Source organism: Hemiscyllium ocellatum, chromosome 18 (genome assembly GCF_020745735.1).
Source record: "Hemiscyllium ocellatum isolate sHemOce1 chromosome 18, sHemOce1.pat.X.cur, whole genome shotgun sequence".
Classification (NCBI taxonomy): domain Eukaryota; kingdom Metazoa; phylum Chordata; class Chondrichthyes; order Orectolobiformes; family Hemiscylliidae; genus Hemiscyllium; species Hemiscyllium ocellatum.
The window spans coordinates 19,778,193-19,800,023 of record NC_083418.1 but is presented as its reverse complement, the minus strand read 5'-3'; the positions used below and the strand labels follow the sequence as shown (position 1 = coordinate 19,800,023).

The window sequence follows — 21,831 nt, the reverse complement described above, 5'->3', positions numbered from 1 at the left end:
TTATGTTAAAAAGGATGAGTTGGCCAAGATAACTTATGAAATTAGATGAAAAAACTATGTCAGTAAATAAGTAATGGCAAACATTTAAAGAAACATGCCATAATTCCTCATGATTGCTGAAATTGAGACTTGAAACTCCAAGAAAATAATGATCCCTCGGTGTCTAATTAAAAAGGTTAAGGATACCATTTAATTAAAAGAAAATTCATACTATTGCCCAAGTAGCACAGTATGTGAACATGGAATGATGCTAAACAAGTTTCCAATGCTTGTCTTCAGTGCCAAAGACACAAAACACATACCAGAAATAGAATGAAAGTGAGGAACACAAAAATAATTTTACACAATAGTTACCAGTAAAGAAAAATTGTGGAAAAATTAATGGAATCAAAAGCTAACTAAGCCTCTAGACTGATGGCACATATTCCAGGTTTGCAAAAGAGATAGGCTGCAGAAATGATGGATGCACTGGTTGCAATCTTCCTAAATTCCATAGATTTTGGAATTTTCCCAATGGATTGGAAGGTAGTAATTTTAATAACACTAGTAAACAAATTAGGGAAACAATAAATGCGACAGGCCAGTTAGTCAAAAAAAAAACAATCAAGAAAATGTCAAAATCCATTTTTAACTAAGTTGCAAGAAAACACTGGCGCAAATTTGGATTTATGAATGGGAAATGGTGTAGAAATATCTATAGTTTTTTTGAGATAGTATCTATCATGGTAGTTAAAGAGGATCTACTAGACGTGGAATAGTTGGATTTTCAAGAGATTTTACAAGCTGCCACACAAAATGGATAAGATACATATTTATGGAGTTGGGGCAATATAGCCACATGGATGTAGAACTGGTTGAACAAGAGAAGAGACAGTAGCAAAAAAACAGGCAATTTTCAGATTGATGGGGTATTACTGATTGGGTAACACAAACAAATTCAAGGGATATTCAGGTAATTTAGGCAAGTGGAGTTGAAGTTGAAGATCAGACCAAAAATTTAACTAAAGGCGGAGCAGGCATACTTCGTATTCAATGTCTTGCATTCATAAGGGGCCAAAGGAGCAAGTATGCCTTTTTTTTTGAAAAACATGGAATGTGTGTGTGTGTGGTGGTGGGTGCGCCTGCTGAATTGATTCATTTTGATTGAAATGGTTAATTTTCTTGATAACACTGTGATTGTGATATTCACGAAATAGGGTCATAGAGATGTACAGCATAGAAACAGACCTTCTGTCCAAATTGTCCACACTGACCAGATATCCTAAATTAATCTCGTCCCATTTGCCAGCAATTGACCCATATTCTTCTAAACCCTTCCCATTCACATGCAGATGCCTTTTAAATGCTGTAACTGTACCTGTCCCATTTCCTCTGGCAGCTCATCCAATACATGCACTACCCTTTTTGTGAAAAAGGTTGCCCCTTAGGTCCCTTTTAATCTTTCCCTATCACTCTAAACTTATGCCCTCTAGTTCTGGACTCCCCGACCCCAGGGAAATGACCTTGTCTATTTATCTTATCCATGCCCCTCATGATTTTATAAACCTCTGATTCTCCAAGGAAAACAGCCCCAGCCTATTCAGCCTCTCCCTATAGCTCAAACCATCCAACCCTAGCAACATCCTTTTAAATATTTTCTGAACCCTTTCAAGTTTCACAACATCCTTCCTATAGGAGGGAAACTAGAATTACACATAATATTCCAAACGCGGCCTAGCCAATGCCTTATACAGCCACAATATGACCTCCCAATTCCTACACTCAGTGCTCTGACCATTGATGGAAAGCATTCTAAATTCCTTCTTCAATATCCTATCTACCCAAGCCTCTACATTCAAGCAACTATGAACCTGTACTCTAAGGTCTCTTTGTTCAGCAACACTCCCCAGGGCCTTACCATTAAATGTATAGGTCCTGCTAAGAATTGCCTTTCCAAAATGCAGCACCTCACATTTATCTAAATTAAACTCCACCTGCCACTCCTCTGCCCATTGGCCCATCTGATCAAGATGGTTGAGTCCTATATTCAAATGATGCAACCATGAAAAATATTATACTAATATCGTACAGCTTACCTTTAACATTCTAAAATATCCCAAGCCGCTTATCAATCCACATGCAACACCCAATCACGATAAGGGAATATTGAGACAGATGACCAAAAGCAGAGTCAAGGCGGTCAACTTAGAGCATCTTAGAGGAGGGGCATGAGGTAGAGAAGCACAGAGGTGTAGAGAAGTGTTTATGGCCCAGGGGAAGTGCAGTGGTCTTGGAGGGGAGAAGGAAATGACTGATGTAGAATGGTATTAAGGTATTAAATATATTAAAATTGTGACCTAGAAGTGGAATATTTGGAAGAGGGCTCAAATGCTCCTAAATTCTGATCAAATCCAAGTTCCCTTTTGGATCATACATAATCATGAACAAACTGAGTATTTTATACCTAGAAATCTCAGGGATAAGTTGCAGTCAAATTGCAATCGCTCTTATAAATGAATCTCTACCCATCATGGAATTCGTTGTTGCAAGTACTTCGTAATTATTATAAACTTGGTGTTTACATTATTGTTTAATTAACCATAAATTGATATATTAATCTATAAGGTAGGAGACTGAGTCATACGGAGGGAAATTCATTTTTTAGAAATTGTCAGAAGATGACGACACAGAAGCTGAAAGTAATAATACACAAGATGGCCTTTTACATGATGCATTGTACTTGAGATTTCTCAAAGTGCTAAACAGTGAGCACAAGCTCATATCATGCCATGCTAACCCATTAACATGTGCACTTTAAAATAACATGATGATATTCTTTAAATTAATATACAAAATAAACATCACCATCGAAAGTAGAGCAAACGCTGGTGCTGATTGCAGGGCCAAGATAGACAGTGGCTACAACAACTCTTTACTGGACAAGCAGGAAAACATATTCGAAAAAGTGTTTTTAAATAAAATTCGTTTGAAATATTTTGAGGTCTGATGAAACATAAAATTCGACAGATTGTTAAGCTTATTCATTTTTGGTCTATTATGAAACATAAAAACCAGTTTAATTTCTCAACACCAACCAACAGCTGTATCTTCCATAGCCTATTACTGCTAATAGAAATTAGAATAAACTGACTGAAGTCAATAACTGAATCTTAATTTTTTTTAAAATCAGAGGTTATTGATGACTTTTTACCTCTTCTCCTTGTCCCAGGTTGCACAGGGCTGTTCAAATAAGTTACGGCAGACTTTTTGCGCTGTTGTACAAATAAAAACAAAAAACAATTTGAGCAAACAACAAAATTAGTCATTTCATGATTTGTGCTTCACATCACCATTAAATTAACATGATATGACCATCTCTTCCTACTACAAATCTCATCACAATCTGTACTTGGTTCAGTCTCATTCTGGAATTAGTCACAAAGCAAACCTCAAAGACAACATTTCACGTAGCCAATAGAAAACATATCAATAATACTGAACTCAATCACACCCTCCTGCCCTTCAAAATACAAATAGAACTGGAAACTATCATTTGGAAACTTTCTAACAGGAAGAAATACAATCATAAGGATTCAAAAATTTCATACAGAATACTGTTACGGTACTGTAAGATTCAGCAAGTGAGCTGTTCTTGTACATGCATTATCTGTATATTTAAAATTTTCATTATTGGAAGTTACTGTATATTCCAAATTTAGCTTGCAGTGGTTTGTGACCATTTAATTGTCAGCAGAAGTTCTGGAGCTTGCCTTCATGTTCCAGTGTATTACTGTATGGTTCAAAGTAGTAGCTCAGTCTATGGTAAAGTACCTATTCAAGTTTCCAAGAATCGTAGTCAGACATTACACTAAACATACTGGAAGTGGCTCAAACTTAAAGACAATGGCTCTCCCCATTCTTCCTCATAGCATCAAGGCTTGAATAAATTACTCATACCACTGGAACCATATCAACGCAGTCTTAGAAGGATCTTGGTTACCAAACGGAGGGGGTTGAAAGAACAAAAATACCCTTACAGACACAAACTTGCCAAGATAATCTCAGCTGGGATGGATGGATTTGTTGGTAGAATCCCTGACTCAAGACCGTTCAAACAGGTGCTCCCCTTAGAGCTACTCCAAGGAGCCAGTTCACACATGGATCAATGGAAATGATTTAAAGACAATTTCAAAGTCAGGAGTATCTATTCCATTAATTTCAGCTGCAGCACAAGCAGATGCCTCAACTTGGACCAAAATGGCTAGGTATAATCAAAAGTGGTGTTAAAACCCTCCAATCAACAATAGCAACCAAGAGAAATGGAGAGGGGGGATCTCCTCAAACCAACATTGTAGAAAAGCCAATGAAGCTGGGGTTTTGGAAGCCATCTTGAGATGAAAAGTGTAAAATTTACATTTGTATTTTGATTTCAAATTGGACGCAGATGAATGTGGGTCAGTGCTGTGAAGGTTTTGTTTAGAAGGCCAGAAAGCCAATTTGAAACAGTGGCATAAATATATCAGTTCCAAAAAAGTACATGGCTGAGAAAACTCTACAATGTAAGCACATAAAACGTTAATACTCTTGAGTTTATGATAGGCAGAATAAATACATTAAGGCATTTACCTTAGATTTAACTTCAAAACAAAATGTTCTGAGGTTTAGTTTCAAAGAACAGAGTTCAGTTCAAAGTAGAACAGTTTCTCCTACCAGGAAAATCAAGTCAGTTCTGGTTAATTGGTCACCTCAATATGATTGGTTTCAAGTCTATGGATTTTTTTTCAAGCCAGTAAAGAGTGAATAGAAAACTTCAAAATGGAAACACCCAAACAATTTCAACCATTAGAATTGACAGAAGTTCATGCAAGCTGACTTAGAAAGGAATCATAACATTTTCACCACAGTTCAAGAAAATTTTTAATATAAACAGAGATGACAGCAATTTTTATCTAATTGAGATTTTGAATTGGTGGGTGCTGTTGAGGGAAAAAAGTTGAAGCTTTATCCTGATGTGTTAAGCACAATATTAAGCACCTGCAAAAATTAAAGAAAGAAAATCTATCAGACCACATCTCAGTTTGGGATCTGACTTGTTCAGTATTAGCATCAACTAGGATCATAACAATGGACAACATTGACATCTTAACAATGAAATAGTTGTCTGCAAGAAATACTTGCCCTTAACACAATGGATTGATAATAGACCCGAGCCTTTATTGTCATCTTATACCTTTATTTTCACATCACTAAGCTTAACTAGAATGCAGGCAGTCTCTTTATCCAATAATATTTCTGGACTTTCAGAAGGCATTTGATAAGATTATAACTACTTAATAATATTTAATACTCTACTTAAGAAAGGAGGGCAAGGTGTTTCAAGTAATATCTTAGCATGGTAGAGGACAGGCTAACCAAGAGAAGACAGAGTTGGGATTATAGGGGTATAGTCAGGATGGCAACCTATAACTACTGGAATGCCACGGGATCAGTGCTAGGGACAGAATTAATTACAAGATATATTAATGACTTAGATGGGGGAAGTGATTGTACTATCAGCAAGTTTGCGGATGACAAAAATATGTGGGAAGGGAAGTGCTGAGGATGACACAGTCTGCGGATAGAAGTAGTTTAAGTTAGCAGATGGAATATAATTTGGGGAAATATGACATTCTGCACTCTGACAGCTGGAATAGAGGAACTGAATATCATTTTAATGAGAAAGCAGAAAGCTACAGCACATGGTGTGTAAATCACAAAATCTAGCATATAAAATTCAGCAGATAATACAGCGAGCAAATGGAATGTTGGTCTTTATTTCAATGGGCAATGGAAAATAAAATGGTGTACGCTTGCTGAAAATATACAAGGTACTAGTTACACCACAGGTGGAATACTGTGAACTTTTTATCTGCAGAAAGATCAGTGCAGTAACATAAGTAGACTTCTATTTAATTCGTTACCTGCAAGATTCTCTTCAGAGTTGCCACTGCCAAATTTCTAAAAATAGACTTCTTAAAAGGATACTGCACAGTTCACTTAATGCCCCAAGCTGAAGAATGTCTCACACTGAATGGACATCTCCAATGCAAAGTGATGTCATTTGGCTAAAATAAATTATCCAAGCCGCTTTCCAAAAAATCGATGAACCAAGTAGCCATTGTTCTAAATTGTGCAGTTTACCTTGATACTTACTGGTATGTGATGTCACTTGGAATAATCAGAAGCTCTATTTAGAAGATTATAATCAGCTGATTTAGTGATAAACCTTGGCAAAAGTGAGTCTGCAAATCTATGGTTAACCTAGCTAGGGTATATAGCAGGGCAAGGGCAAGTGCTGCCAAAGAACAGGCTCCAGTGAAGTTCCTGCACCTAAAACTAATCAAGAAATTGAGATTTTTGGGGATGTGAGATTTCTCCTGGAAATCCGTACCAAACCTCAGCAGTGGAATAGCTCCACCAACAGATTTACTACAAAACAAAGTCAAGGCAGTGTGATCAGGGGAATGTCAAGCAGCTGAGAGGCAGAAAAGAATGATCAATGAACCAGTGTTGGTTGCTCATAATGTCACTAAACCCTTCTTAACAGCCATCAATGTTAGCAATGTGGTAGGTACAGTTGTTACAAAAGAAAATGAGATGAACATTGAGAAGCCAGTCAAATACCTTCTTAACAAGCTAAATCTCCATCGAAAGAACACTCTACAGTGGAAAGTAAAACCCTCCAATTGTTACTGATTCTTAAATATTTTGATATATATGTCCGTAACAGCTGCAGGGAATTGCTGGCGTATTAAAGAAACATACTTGATAGAAATGTATATGACCTGCAGCTCTAAATTAGATACAACTGTTGATAACTGGATAAAATGGACAAATTTGTTGTAGTCAGTGGAGTTGTAGGACTGAAGAAAGGGACAGTGTATTTCTCCAATGTCAGATAGAAAATTTTCTCTTAAAATTTTCTTCTACAAGACAGACATACCCCAGCTTCTTCAATGTATCCAAGTAACTGAACTAACCCAGTCCTGGAACAATTCTCTGATTCTTTCTAAACCCTAAAACTTCCCACTTCATTCGAAAGTGCAGTGCATTATTTTGAGGACTAAATGTGATTGCATTTCCACTATCTCTATTATGGTGTTAGTCTCATTATTCCAGTAAAAACGAACAAGCCTACAATGTTAGAAGAAATCTTTTCATCTGCCAACAATTAAAATATGAACTCCCCGAAAAGCAACTGATGTAACATTGATCAATTGTTAAGAAGCTAGATAGATTGAATAATTTAATTGTCCAAGGATGGAAGCAAAAAGGTTTGAGAGAGGAATATAATGTGGGATGATTCATCACAGGGCAACAAAGGCTCGAAATTGATAGCCAATTCGAGAGTGGTAGATAATCAGATTCCATTTCAATTGGAGAAAAGGATTAAAAGAATCAAGTGTTATTCGAATATCTTTGAGAATACGGGATATATACAGCTAATTAATTTAATAAAATTAAGCATTCCGAAGAAAAGTCATGGGGAACTCAAAATGTTTAACTGATTCTCTCTCCACAGTTACTTGCCAGACCTGTAGAGTTTCTCCAACAGTTCCTGTTTTTACTTCAGATTACCACCATCTGCCACTTTTGCTTTTATTATTACATTTTGAACTTTCTTTCAGTTAAATTTGTAGGATAGAGTTTATGTATCTCACTGACTGCACATGTTATAGTGACCAAGAAAAGGTTTTTTAAAAACATGAGAAATTAATGAGGTTAGAGGCTAACAAATCCCCAAGTGGCCCAAGAAATATTGGATACAATGGTAGATATCTTCCAAAATGTTATACACTCTGCAGCAATTCCTACAAATTAATTGGTAGCAAATGTAACCCCACTATTTAAAAAAAAAAGGAGAAAAAACATCAAGAATTACAGACCAGTTAGCCCAACATCACTTTTGGGAAGAACACTAAAGCCTGTTGCAAAATATAATAACATTTAAAAACACTAAAAGCATTAACACAATTAGACCGTCAGCATGATGAAAGGAAATAAGACTTAACTAATCTAGAGTTTTTTGGAAGGTGTAATAAGTGCAATAGATAAGGGAGAATTACAAGAGGATCGGAGTTCAGAATTAGAGGAATCTTATTGTAGTTTTTACAGAGTCTTGGTAAAGCCGCACTTGGAATATTGTGTGCAGTATGGTCTCACTACCCAACAGAGGATATACACGTCATTGAGAGATTGTAGTAATGGTACACTAGTCTGATATGGGGATGGTAGGCCTGTGACATGAGGAGAGATTGCTCCAACCAGGTTTGTACTCATTAGAGTTTAAAATAATGAAAGGGGATAAAATTGAAATGTATAAAATTCTAATGGGGTTAGTCTGACAAGATAAAGGATGTTTTCCCCTGGTTGGTAAAATCTAGCACAAGGGGTCTCAGTTTCAAGATATGCAATAGGCCAACCTGTGGAATTAGCAACCATAGAAGGCTATGGAGGTTGGGTCTGAGTATGTTCAAGAAACTGTGACAATTTTTTAGATGTTAAAGACATCAAGAAATGGAGAGAAAGGATGAATGTGATGTTTAGAGGATCAGCCATGATCATGTAGAAAGGTCGAGCAGGTTCAAATAATCTATTCCTATTCCTAGTCTTTATGTATTAAAAAAAGCTCACTACCTCCTTCTGAAGATCAGTTAGGGATGAGTGTTATGATCTCAGCTGATGGTAGTACCAGACAAGTCACATCCCAAACAGAAGCCCGAGGTTTGACAAATCATATTTTCATCCACTCTGATTTAAAGCAATGGTCTCTCACTGAAACATAAGCATGCAATGCTGCAGATTTTGCTTTAACAATACAAAAGAAGCAAACGAATTGAAGATAGAATCATATAGCATGGAAACAGTCCTTCAGTCTAACTTGTCCATGCTGACCAGTTATCATAAACTGAACAAATCCCACTTGCCTGTATTTGGCCCATATCTTTCTAAATCTTTCCTATTCATGTACCTGTCCAAATGTCTTATAAATATTGCAATTATATCCAGCTCTACCACTTCCTCTGGAAAATGATTCCATACCACCCTGTGTGGAAAACATGGCCCTCAGATCTCTTAAATCTTTCCTGTCTCACCTTAAGTATATGCCCTCTAATTTTGGACTTACCTATCCTTGCCTATTCACCTTATCTATGATCCTCACGATTTTATAAATCTCTCTTACTCCTGAGCCTCCAATGCACCAGGGAAAAAAGTCCCAGTCCCTCCTTATAACTTTAACTTTCCAATCCCGGGCATGATCCTTGTAAATCTTTTCTGCACCCTTTCTAATTTAAGAACATCGCTTCTAAAGCAAAATGACAAGAATTGAACAAGTATTCTAAAAGGGGCCTCACCAATATTTTATACAGCTGCATCACATTGTCCCAATGCCTATATTCAATTGACTGACCAATGAAGGCAGGCAGGCCAAACGCCTACTTCATCACTATCTACCTGCAATGCCACTTTCAAGGAACAAACCTGTATCCTTTGATCTTTTTGTTCAACAGCATACCCAAAGTCCCTACCATTAACTGTGTAAGTCCTGTCCTTGCTCTTCCAACCAAACTGCAAATCTCGCGTTCATCTAAATTAAACTCCATCAGCCACTTCTCAGCCCACGAGTCCATCTGATCAAGATCTCATTGTACTCTTTGACAGCCTTCTTCACTCTCCACTGTACCAACCTTGGCATCATCTGCAAACTTACTGACCATACCTCCTAAATTCTCATCCAAATCGTTGATGTAAATGACAAACAGTGGACCCAACACCGATCAGAAGGGCACACCGTTGATCAAAGACTTCCAGTCCGAAATAACAATCCTCTGCCACCATCCTCTATCTTCTACCATCAAACCACTTTTGTGACCAATTGGCTCTCTCTCCCTGCAACCCATGTAATCTAACCTTGATAACCAGTCTACAGAACAAACCAAACTATGTATGTATAAGACAAATTAATCTTTTTTAAACCTACTGTAGCAGTATAACCCCATTATACTGCACAACATTCCTTAATAAATTGCAAAAAAAAAATCATTTTTTGGTGAATACCCAAAACACACCCAAATATTCAAAATATCATTTGTATCTAACATCTCAGTATGTTTAAGTCACAGAGTTCAACTTCTAGACTTGAAATTCAGACAGCTTCTTTTCCTGGAGGTTTACACACCTGCTTACATGTACTCAGCTTTAAATAACCTTTTCAGGATTTAATCCAACATTTCTGATCTGAGACTCACGCTAACTCTTCACTTGGGTAAACCTTGTTTACTATATATAATTTCCCATCCCAACAGCATTTTTCTACACAACCACCCTATTTCCAAGTACATCGTAGGACTGAGTTAAAAATCACACAACATAAAGGTTATAGTCCAACAGGTTTATTTAGAAGTACAATGTTTCAGAGCGTTTCTCCTTAATCAGGAAGCTAGTGGGGCAGGATCATAGGACACAATTTATACTAAAAGATCAAAGTGGTCATAGTACTGATGCAATGAACTGAACAAACCTAGATTGCTGTTAAGTCTTTCATCACTTAGAATGAGAATGTAGGTTTCAATAGATTAGTATGTAAATCCCAGAACTTCATTCAAGTCACAGTCCCGAGATAACGTATGGTTTTACTTTTTTTTAAAAAAAGTGACATCTCAGCTCAGACAATACAAGAAAGATGTGAGGTTAGTGTCTGTCTGTATCCCAATCTTGAGTCAGACTGATTCTATTTCCAAAGTAGGAATTTATTAAATACCACATGGACTGACTGCTTACAGATTGTGAGCTTTTTGAATAAAATAGAATATATCTACAAATGCACATTCACCCCACAGAATCTGTGTGCACGTGCGTGTATGAGGGAGAGAGTGAATGTGTGAGCGCATGCTTGATAGAGTGTGCACCTGAACATGATGGAGTATATGCCTGTGAGATGGTGTGCACGAGAGAGTGTCGAAGAGAGCGCGCATGTGTATGAGAGGGGATCTGAGAGTGAGAGACTGTGTGTAAACTTGTGTGTCAGTGTGTATAGTGTAGTGGGGTCACCTGTAATGTGACATGAACCCAAGATTCCAGTTGAGGCCATCTTTATGGGTACTGAACTTGGCTATCAGCCTCTGCTCGGCAAGTCTGCGTTGCACATCCTGAAGTTTGCCTTGGAGAATGGTCACCCAAGATCCAAGGCTGAATAGTTCCCCTACTCGGAGGGAACATCCCAGTCTGATGATTGTTATGCGGTGTTCATTCAAACGTTGTTGTAGCATCTGCTTGGTCTCGCCAAAATACCATGCCTTAGAGCATCCTTGCCTGCAGAGTACGAGATAGACAAGGATGGCTGAGTCACGAGTATCTACCATGCACGTGGTGGGGTGTGTCCCCACGTGTAACGGCAGTATCCACGTTGACATTCTGGCATGTTTTGCAGTGGTTGCCATGATAGGGTTGTACGGTGTTGTGGTCTATGTTGTCCTGAAGGCTGGGCAGTTTGCTGCAAACAATGGTCTGTTTAAGGTTTAGTAGGTGTTTAAAGGTAAGAAGTGAAGGCATAGGGAAGATTTTGGCAAGGTGCTCATCCTCACTGATAATGCGTTGCATGCTGTGAAGAATACTGCATAGTTTCCCTGTTCCAGGGAAGTACTGGATGATATCGGTTGCATCCAGTGTGCCTCTCCTGAGGACGTCTCTTTGGCTTCTCACAATGGCACGTTAGAACTGATGATTGATAAGTTGAGCATCGTATCCTTCAGCACTTCAGGTGCCCATCGCACTGTTCCTCATCTGAACAGATCCTGTGTCTGTGTAGGGCTTGTCCATAGGGGATGGCTGTTTTAATGTGTTTAGAGTGGGAGCTAGAGAAGTGCAGCATCATGGGATTATCCATGGAGTGTGCAGAGTGAGGTACTGAGGTGCCTGTCCTTGAAGGAGATGAGTGTGCCCAAGAATGAGACCAGTTTTAAAGAGCAGTCCATGGTGACTCCTCAGGAGACAGACACAGGATACATCCTTCGTCATCCAGTACTTCCTGGGAGTGAAAAAACTACGCCATGTTCTTTGCAGCCTGCAACACATCAGTGAGGATGAGCACCTCACCAAGATCTTCCCTACACCTTCAATTCTTGCCTTTAAACAACTGCCAAACCTTAAACACACCATTGTTTGCAACAAACTGCCCAGACTTCAGGACATCAACTACAACACCATGCAACCCAGTCATAGCAACTACTGCAAGATGTGTCAGAGTGTTGACATGGATTACTACCATTACACATGGGAACACACCACTAATGTGCGTGTCAGGTACTCATGTGACTCAGCCAACGTTGCCTATGTCATACGCTGCAGGCAAGGATGCAGTGAAGCATGATATATTGGCAAGACAAAGCAGATGCCACGACAATGGATGAATGGACACTGCACAACATTCACCAGACAGGGGTTGTTCACTCCGAGTTGGGGGACACTTCAGCAGTCAAGAGCATTCCGCCTCAGATCTTCGGGTGACTTCCCTTCAAGGCAGACTTCAGGATACGCAACAACATAGTCACTGAGCAGAGGGTGATAGCAATGTTCGATACCCACGATGATGGCGTCAACCAGGACCTTGGGTTCATGTCACACTACAGGTGACCCCAGTACACTGTCACACATACAAGCACACATACACACGCATCACACAAGTCTTTGGGGTGAATTTGTATGTGCGCATACATTTTATCTTTTTCAAAATACACACAATTTGTAGGCAGTCAGTCCTTGTGACATGTTATAAATTCCTACTTTGGAAATACACCCAGTCTGACTCAAGGTTGGGATTCAGACAGACACTAACCTCACACCTTTAATGCATTGCCTGAGCTGAGATGTCACTTTTATTTTAAGAAAAACTTGTTGTCTTCGGACTGTGACTTGAAGTAAGCTCTGGAATTAACATATTAATTAATCAAAACCTGCATCCCCATTATAAGTGATTAACAGCAATCTAGGTTTATTCAAGACATCACATCATTTGCATAACACTTTGATATTTTTGTATAAATTCTGTGTCTGTGATCCTACCCCACTGGCTACCTAACAAAGGAGGAGCACTCGGAAAGCCTGTAGCTCTCAATAAACCTATTTAACTATAACCATAATGCTGCGTGATTTTTAACCTCGTCTATCCCAGTCCAACACCAGCACCTCCACATCACGATTCACAGGACTGGTCCACACAAAATCAAAGAAAAACTTGAATTATTTTCTCAGCTGATGCTGTTTCCCTTAAAACCAGCAAGTTCCAAAGCTCCCCCAGAAACTGTGAGGTCCCATTATATACCATGCTGGGTTGCAAACAATGTTACCTTTTAAGAATGCCACGAGTAGTGCACAAAACCAATTAATTCTAAAGTAAGGTCTCAAACTGTTCGCAAAAGAAACACTATGTCTATACAAAGACTTATAAATTAATTACTAAATTCAAATACTCAAGGAATGTGGGCATTGCTGGCTCATTCCTAGAGGTGGTGGTGGTGAGCCATCTTCTTGAATAACTGCAGTCCATGTGCTGCAGATAGACTCTCAATGCCATTAGGGAGCTCTGGGATTTTGACCCCATTAACACTGAAGGAACAGTGATTTGTTTCCAAGTGAGGTGGTAAGTGGTTTAGAGGGGACCTCGCATGTGGTAGTGTTTCCATGTATTTGCTGCTCTTGTCCTTCTAGATGGAGATATCAATGAGTTTCAAAGAAGCTGCCGACAAACCTTAGTGAATGTTTGCACTGCATCTTGAGGATGATACACACTGTTACCATTGACTGTTGATGGCAGAGGGAGTGAATATTTATGGTGACAATCAAGCAAGCTTCTTTGTTCAGTATGGTGTAAAACTTGAATGAGGTTTGATATGCACTCATCCAGGCTAGTATGGATTATTCCATCACACTTCTGATTTGTGGAGGACCAGCAGCCAGGCCTTGGGAAGTCAGGAGGCTTCATACACAATGCAGGGTTCTGAGCCTCTGAGCTACTCTTCTATCCACTGTATTTATATGGTACATTCAATCCAGTTTCTGGTTAAATGAAAGAATACCACTGAATGTCAAGTTTAGACTGTTGCATACTGGAGATGGTCATTGCCACTTGTTAGCCCAAGCCTGGATACTGTCCAGGTTTTGTTACATTTAGAAATGGTCTGTTTCAGTATCTGAGGAGTTGCAAATGGTCAACATTGTGCATTCAGCAAGCATTCCCACTTCTTTTCTTAATGATGGAAGCAAGGTCATTAATGAAGCAGCTGAAGATGTTTGGGTCTAGGACACTGCCCTGAGGAACTCCTGCAGAGTAACCCTGGAAATGACGAGACTGATCTTCAACAACCAAAACCATCTTCCTTTCTACCAATCAGAAGAGTTTTGTTGACTCTCAGTGCTCGAAACGTCGAATTCTCTATTCCTGAGATGTTGCCTGGCCTGCTGTGCTTTGACCAGCAACACATTTGCAGCTGTGATCTCCAGCATCTGCAGACCTCATTTTTTACTCAGTGACTCCAGTTTTGCTAAGACTCCTAGATGCCTCACTCAGTCAAATTAAGGACAGTTATTCTCACTTCATGCTCGGAATTCATCGTTTTGTCCATGTTTGAACCAAGGCTGTAATGTGATCAAGAGCTGAGTGGCCCTGGCAGAAACCAAACTGGGTATTGCTGCTCGATACCACTGCAGATAAAACACTTTCCATCACTTTACTGATGATAGGAGTAGACTGATGAGATAGTAATTTGTTGGGTTGGATTTGTTCTGCATTCTTGTGCATAGGATGTAAGTGTTCAGGGCCGATATCTTTTGCATCCAGCACACCTAGCTATATTTTGATGTCAATGGCTGAAGACAGGCATCTATGGCATTGGGGATTTCTGGAGGAGGCTGAGTTGGATCACTCAGTCCTTCTCCTCCAGTGAGTTAATTAGTTGCCCTCCATCATTCATGACAGGATGTGGCAGGACTATGAAACTTAGATCAGAACTGTTGATTATGCATTCACTTAGCTCTGTCTATCATTTCCTGCTCATGCTGTTTGACACATTAAGTAGCCCTGTTTTGTAGCTTCGCCAGGTTAACATTCTTAGGTTTTCCTAGTCCTGCTCTTGACATGCCTCCTGCACGCTCTACTAATCCAGGGTTGATCTTCTGTCTTGATGCTACTGGTAGCGTGGGAACATGTGCCAGGCCACAAGGTTGCAGGTTGTATTGGAGTATGGTTCTACTCCTCCCTATGGGCCATGGTACCTCATGGATGCCCAATCCTGAGTTAATAAATCTGTTCAATGTCTCCCATTTTAACATGCAATGGTGCCACACAACACAAGGTATTTGCAGTGTGAAGGTGGGATTTTGTCTCTATAAGGACTGTGTGGTAGTCACTCTTATAAGACTATCATGGACAGATCCATCGGAGACTATCATATTGGTGAGGATGATGTCAAGAATATTGTTCCTTCTTATTGGTTGCCTCATCACCTGCTGCAGGCCCAATACTGTAGCACTGTATGTTAGGAATCCACCTGCTCGACTAGTACTGCTGACAAGTCACTCTTGGTGCTGGACATGGAAATATCCTATTTAGCATACGTTCTCCACCCATGCCATCCTCAGTGCTTCCTCCAAATGGTATTCCACATGGAGTAGTACTGATTTATTAACCGAGATGGTGACACTTGGTAATTTGCAGAAGGTTTTCTTGCTGATGTTTAACAGGCTATCATGAGACTTCGTGGGATCTAGAGTCCATATTGAAGACTCCCAGGGCAACTCCTTTATGACTGTATCCTCCTCAGTGACCACCTCTGCTGGGTCTGTCCTGCCAATGAGAAAGGACATATGCTGCGATAGCAATGAAAAAATTTGGGATGTTGTCTGCAAGGTATGATTCCATGAGTATGAATATGTCAGGCCATTGCTCAATTTTCACACTGTTCCCAGTGTCTAGGTCAATACCAGATATGTATCCAGTTTCATTCCTTTCCTGAGACTTTCCAGCAATTGTTAGTGTGGATTGCAAGGCCATTTCAAAAGGCAGTTCAGAGTCAACCACATTGCTGACAGCCTGGAGTCACATGTAGATTAGGCCAAGTAAGGACAGCAGTTTCCTTCCATTAAGGACATTAGTGAATCACATGGACTTCTCAACAATGGTGACATGGTCATTAGACTTTCAATTAGAATTTTCATTGAATTCAAATTCCACAACTTGTTGTGAGATAATTCATACCTGGTTCCCCAGAAAGTTAGCTGGACCTCTAAATTAACAGTCTAGCTATAATATCACTGCTAATGCCTAGCAATTCAAAAACCAGAAACCCAAACTCACAACATAAAACACTTAAAAAATGTTAAAATAATACATAGGACAGTTTTCATTGCATTCTTGTATAGGGTAATTAGGAAGGACAAGAAAATAGGAAAAGGTGGAGGAATGGCTCAGCTAATGAATTATCATATTAATGCAATAGAGAAGGATGATCTAAGTTCAGGAAACCAGGATGTAGAAGTAGAGAGGAGCAGACCAGACAGCAAGATATACTAGGCCTATGTAACGAGATATGTTTAATTAGTGACTTTGGTATAGGCAACCCTTCGACATTTGCAATCATAATTTAACATTCACTGGAGGATGATCATCTGTGGTCAACAGAAGAATTAAAGATAGTGAACTTAATGAGAAAGAATATAATTATGCAAAGATGAGTGCTAGGTCAGAAGATTGTACAGAATATTAAGAAATGAGAATGACGAAAAGCATTACTAAGAAGGGAAAGTTAATGCCCTATTGCCAAGCGTCTGATGACACATAAATAGATTGTGAGTAAAGTGTTGAAGATGCAGAGGGATATAGACATTTAAGTTAGTGAACAAAAACTTACATGAAATATGAGGACATGCACTTTAGTAGGAAGAGGAAAGTAGCTAAATCTTGTTTAAATGGTGAAAGATTGAAGAAAGCTACAAAACAGAGAGATTTGGGAGTCTTCATTTAAGATTCAGAAGAAAGCTAGGATCCAAGTTCAGTGGGTGACAGAAAAGACAAATGGAATGTTGGACCTTTATTTCCAAGGAAATGAATATAAAAGTTGGGGAAGCATGAACTGTTCTGGGCCCTTAGGAAGGTATACCATCATTCGAGGTGGTCTAGAGAAGGTTTGCTAGGCTGTTCAGTTATCATGGACCTGTGGTCATTCAAGTACAGAAGAATGACAGGAGACATTATCAAAGCATACAGGATTCTTAGGAGACTTGATATGGGTAGATGCAGAAAGATCGTCTCCCTTTGAGAGAATGTTCAGGATCAGAGGTTACAATCTCAGAGTATGAGGTCGCCCTATTTGAGAGAGAGGTGAAGAGGAATTTCTTTCTGGATAGCAAATCTGTACAATTCTTTCCCAATGAGGATGGTTAGGATGGGTCATTAAGTACATTCAAGGCTGAGATAGACAAATCTTTTACTGGTCAGGGAATCAAGGATTACTGGGAAAAGGCAGGAAAGTGAAGTTGAGGATTGTCAAATTAATCACGATATCAGTGAATAATGGAGCAGAGTCAACAGGCTGAATGGCTGACTTCTGCTCCGACATCTTATGGTCTTCAGGGACAAAGAATACAAGAGAGAGAAATCTAGAAACATACAAAGATAGTAAGAATTTGTATAAATTTTTTAAAAAGCCAAGTTAACAAGGTGAAACGTAGTCCTTATAGAAAGAGAGCCTCGGGAATTAATGATGGAAAATAAGGATATGATGGATGATTTGTACAGTATTTTACATTGGATTTTACCATAGAGGCAAAGTCAAATATAACAGAAAACAGAAGGGAGAGAGAAACTCAAGAAAATTACAAACACCAGGTACTTAGCAACTTGTTGGATATACATGCTGACAAGTTTCCAGAAGCTGATAGGATCTTAAAATAAGTGGCTAGTGAATTAATGAAGATGACAGCAGAGTAGGGAAGCAAGGCTGGGACTAGTCTTTCACCTTTTTTTCTTCTTTTTATTTTTGCTTATTTTTTATTTTTGCTTATTTTTTATTTTCTTTTCTTTAAAGTCTGGACAGTGGTGGGTAAAGAGGAGGCATCCGACAGCAGTGGTGCAATGTCAAGAAGAGCTGGACATGGCTCCACCCCAGCCTGGGATCTCCTGTCAAGTGAGGAACAGATTCTGGGCTGACTCCCTTGGCCTGGACTCGAGGCTGGGCCAACACTTCAGGTCTGCAACTACGCCTGGGGTCTTGAAGGAGCGAAAGCATTGGTGAAAGGGATAACTGGACGGTAGATTGGCAGCAGCGTCTGGAGGAGTGTCAGAGGGGGAACAGACGGCTTCTCCCAGTCCAGCAGCGAGGTGGCTTCCAGTGGTGCACATGGCAATCTCGGCCTGGCATGGAAGTCTTTTTCAGTGGTGGTTTCCAGCCAAGTAATCTAGTGGCAGAGAGTGGCGGTCTCACCCTGGCTGAGTCTTCAGGGTATTCCAATATTCCTTAAATCAGCTTTCCCTGAGCCCAAAAACCATTAACTAAATTGTAATGAACTTTGTCTTAATTTTAGTTTTATTACTGTGTGAGACTTCTGCCATTAAAATAGGTACCATGGTGAGGTGACTTATGAAACTTTTCTCTGTATTTTTCATGTAAAAATAATCATGACAACAAATTTTTATTCTATTCTGGACAGTTGATGTACTTGTTCCAATTTTGCGAATTTATCTTGATTCATGGAAGATTCCATTGGATTAGAGAATAGGAAATATAATTAGTTAAATCAAGAAGGAAGGGTGACAGAAAACTTATGCCAGTTATTTCAACATCTGGCATAAAGAAAACATTATCAGCTATTAAAGGCACTAAGCAGAGCACTTGGAAATTCAAGGTAATCAGATAGTTGCAACATGATTTTGTGAAGAGGTCCTGTTGAACCAAATTATTAGACTTCTTTGAAGAATAACATGTTTTGTGAATATAGGGGAAATGATGGACATACTGTACTTGGATTTCCAGAACACATTTGATAAGGTGTCACGTCAAAGGCAATTGTGGAAAATAAAAGGTATATGACATGAATAAAAGATTCGCTTACTAACTGAAAATAGAGTAGACATAAAAATGGATGATTTTCTGATTGACAAGACATGAATGATGTGCCACAGGGATCAGCGCTGGTGCCTCAACCTTTTATAATTTATGCAAATGACTTAGATGAATGGACCAAAGGTATGACAACAAAAATAGGCTAGAAAGCAAGGTGCGAAGAGGACAAAGATCTGGGAAGTAGATTATCATGTGGAAAAGTGTACTAATGTAGGCAGGAAAAATAAAAAACACATTGCCTAAATGGTGAGAAATTACAGAATTCTGAGAAGCAGAGGTGTCCTAGGGCACAAATAACTCAAAGCTAGTATGCAGATTATAGTGAGTAATTTGTTAAGCTAATATAATGTTATTGTTTATTGCAAAAGGAGAATGTATACAAAATTAGGGGTTATTTTTAATTATATACAGCATGGTGAAACTACATCTGGAATAATGTATATAGTATTCTTGTTCTTATTTAAGGGAGGATGTAAATATGCTTGATAAATGGGTGGGTTATCTTATGAGGGAAGTTGAACAGGTTAGCCTTGTAAATGCTAGAATTTAGAAGAGTAAAGCTTTACTTTACTGAAACGAAAACTCTTGGTAGGGTAGATGCAGAATGGATTTTGGTCTTGCATATAAGTCATTGTTTAAAATTATGGGGCTACCCATTTCAGAGGAGCCTTTCAGGTTTGTTGAAACTATCTTCTTTAAAAGGGTTCCAAATAATTCTTTGAAATATTTTTAAAGTAGAGTGGATAGGTTCTTGGTAAGCAAGGGAATTAAGGGTTAGAGGTAGGTGGGAACGTGGAGTCGAGATTACAATCAGATCAGCCATGACCATATTAAATGGTAGAGCAGACTTGAACAGCCAAACAGTCCATTCCTGCTTTTAACCCATGTTCCTATGTAGTACCTCTGGTTCAAAGATTGCTCCACTGTACACTGGATTTGCTGTTGTTCGTCGTTTCCTTTCTTGCCTCTTGCTTTGGATCTCTGTTTAAAATCAAAAATGTTATACAGATCAAGCTTCAAGATTACTTGCACATCAATGCATTTACTGTATTTTTTTGTTTCTACTGCCTGACCTCCTCAAATTTCACACAGTGACGATATGCATGTCAGGAGTGGGGAGGGGGAAGAGTGGAATGAGCGCCCACGTGACAGAGAGGCAGACATTATCTAGAGCCTCACTTCTCATACTGGCCATGCAGAACCGCTTCTTCCAGTTCTACCTTCATCATTAGAGCACAATTGGATCATTGCTGTCCCACTACAAGTTCTTCTCCAGCCCAGACTTGAAATTCTGAAAGCTGGCAACACATCCCCCAGATTCTTACTCTTTGTTACAGAGAACAGTGTAAATCTACACGGTCTCTTTCGACCACTACATTTGACTTTTTAGCTCTCTGTACCACAATGCCATTGCTTTTAGCTCATTTATCTCACAGTCCTCACTCTCATCCAAACTGAGAAAGTCTCAAACCTATTGGACAATTGCACATGCTGACACTCCTGCAATACTGCCCTCTGAAACCTCTCACCTTCTTTAGCTGGATTCACACCCCATCCTGTCTGACATCTGACCATGTCAGAAAACTTAAGAGGTGTGACTGCCTCTAGGTACAGTGAATCTGGGTAATAACAGGGTTTCCAGGTTCAGGGGGGGGGAAAAACATGCAGGTGGTGACGTTCCCATATATCTGCTGTACTTGTCCTTCTAGGTGGTAGAGGTTATAGCCAGTAAGGTGCTTTTAAGAGCCTTGCAGAGTTACTGCAGTGCATCCTTTAGATAGCACATATGGCTGCCATTTTTTAAATACTCCTGGGATGTGGGCTCTACCATTCAGTATGGGATTTGGGTCAGCATTTACTGCCTGCTTCTCGATGCCCTTGAGAAGCTGATGGTGAGCTGTCTTCTTGAACTGCTGCAGTCCATTTGCTTTAAGTAGATCCATGTGCCCTAAGGTAGTCAGCTCCACAATGTTGACCTAGTGACAGCGAAGGAACAGCATTTTATTTCCAACTTAGAATGGTGAGTGATTTGGAAGGGAACCTATAGACGGTGATTCTCCCATTTATCTGCTGCTTGTCCTTCGAGATAGAAATGATTGAGTTTGGAAAGTTTTAAAGAGCATTGATGAATTTCTGCCATTTTGTAGATAGTAGCAGCTATGTGCACTGAGTATCGGTGGTGGAGGGAGTGGATGCAGTGCCAATCAAGTGGACTGCTTTGTCCTGGACAGCATCAAGCTTAAGTGGTGTTGGATCTGAACTCATCTAGGCAAGCGGGAAGCATTCTATCACACTCCTGACTTGAGCCTCATAGATGGTGGTCAGGCTTTGGGGAGACAGGTGGTGAGTTCTTCGTTATGGCATTGCTAGCCTCTGATCTGTTCTGGCAGACACTACTTATACAGAGTTCAATTCAGCTTCTGATCAACCGAAATCCCCAGGACGTTCATACAAGTGAGTCAGTGATTGTAAAGCTGCTAAATTTCAAGGGTCAGTAGTTAGATTGCTTAGTATTGGAGATAATCCTTGCTTCCTATTTACTTGGTCAATTATGCTGGAGTACAATTCTGCTGCTGAAGATGGCCCAGAGCACTTCATGGATCCCAATCTTGAGTGGTTAGATACATTTGAAGTCTGTCCCATTTAACAACTGCATGGTGGCACAGAGGTTAGCACTGCTGCCTCACCTTGCCAGGTA

General features: G+C 39.5%; 1 protein-coding gene across 3 annotated transcripts in view; it reads right to left on the bottom strand.

Annotated features, from left to right (window-relative positions):
* phf21aa (PHD finger protein 21Aa) overlaps positions 1-21,831 on the bottom strand; it is a 302,501-nt gene that overhangs the window by 23,945 nt on the left and 256,725 nt on the right. For all 3 annotated transcript variants that reach the window (XR_009645657.1, XM_060838738.1, XM_060838739.1), the window contains exons 10-11: positions 20,035-20,114; positions 3,191-3,251 (exon numbers count right to left, since the gene is read on the bottom strand). Coding sequence is in view for 2 of the 3 variants with exons in the window: in XM_060838738.1 (XP_060694721.1) it covers positions 3,191-3,251; positions 20,035-20,114 (141 nt within the window). In the remaining variant the exon portion in view is untranslated. The remainder of the gene's footprint in view (positions 1-3,190; positions 3,252-20,034; positions 20,115-21,831) is intronic.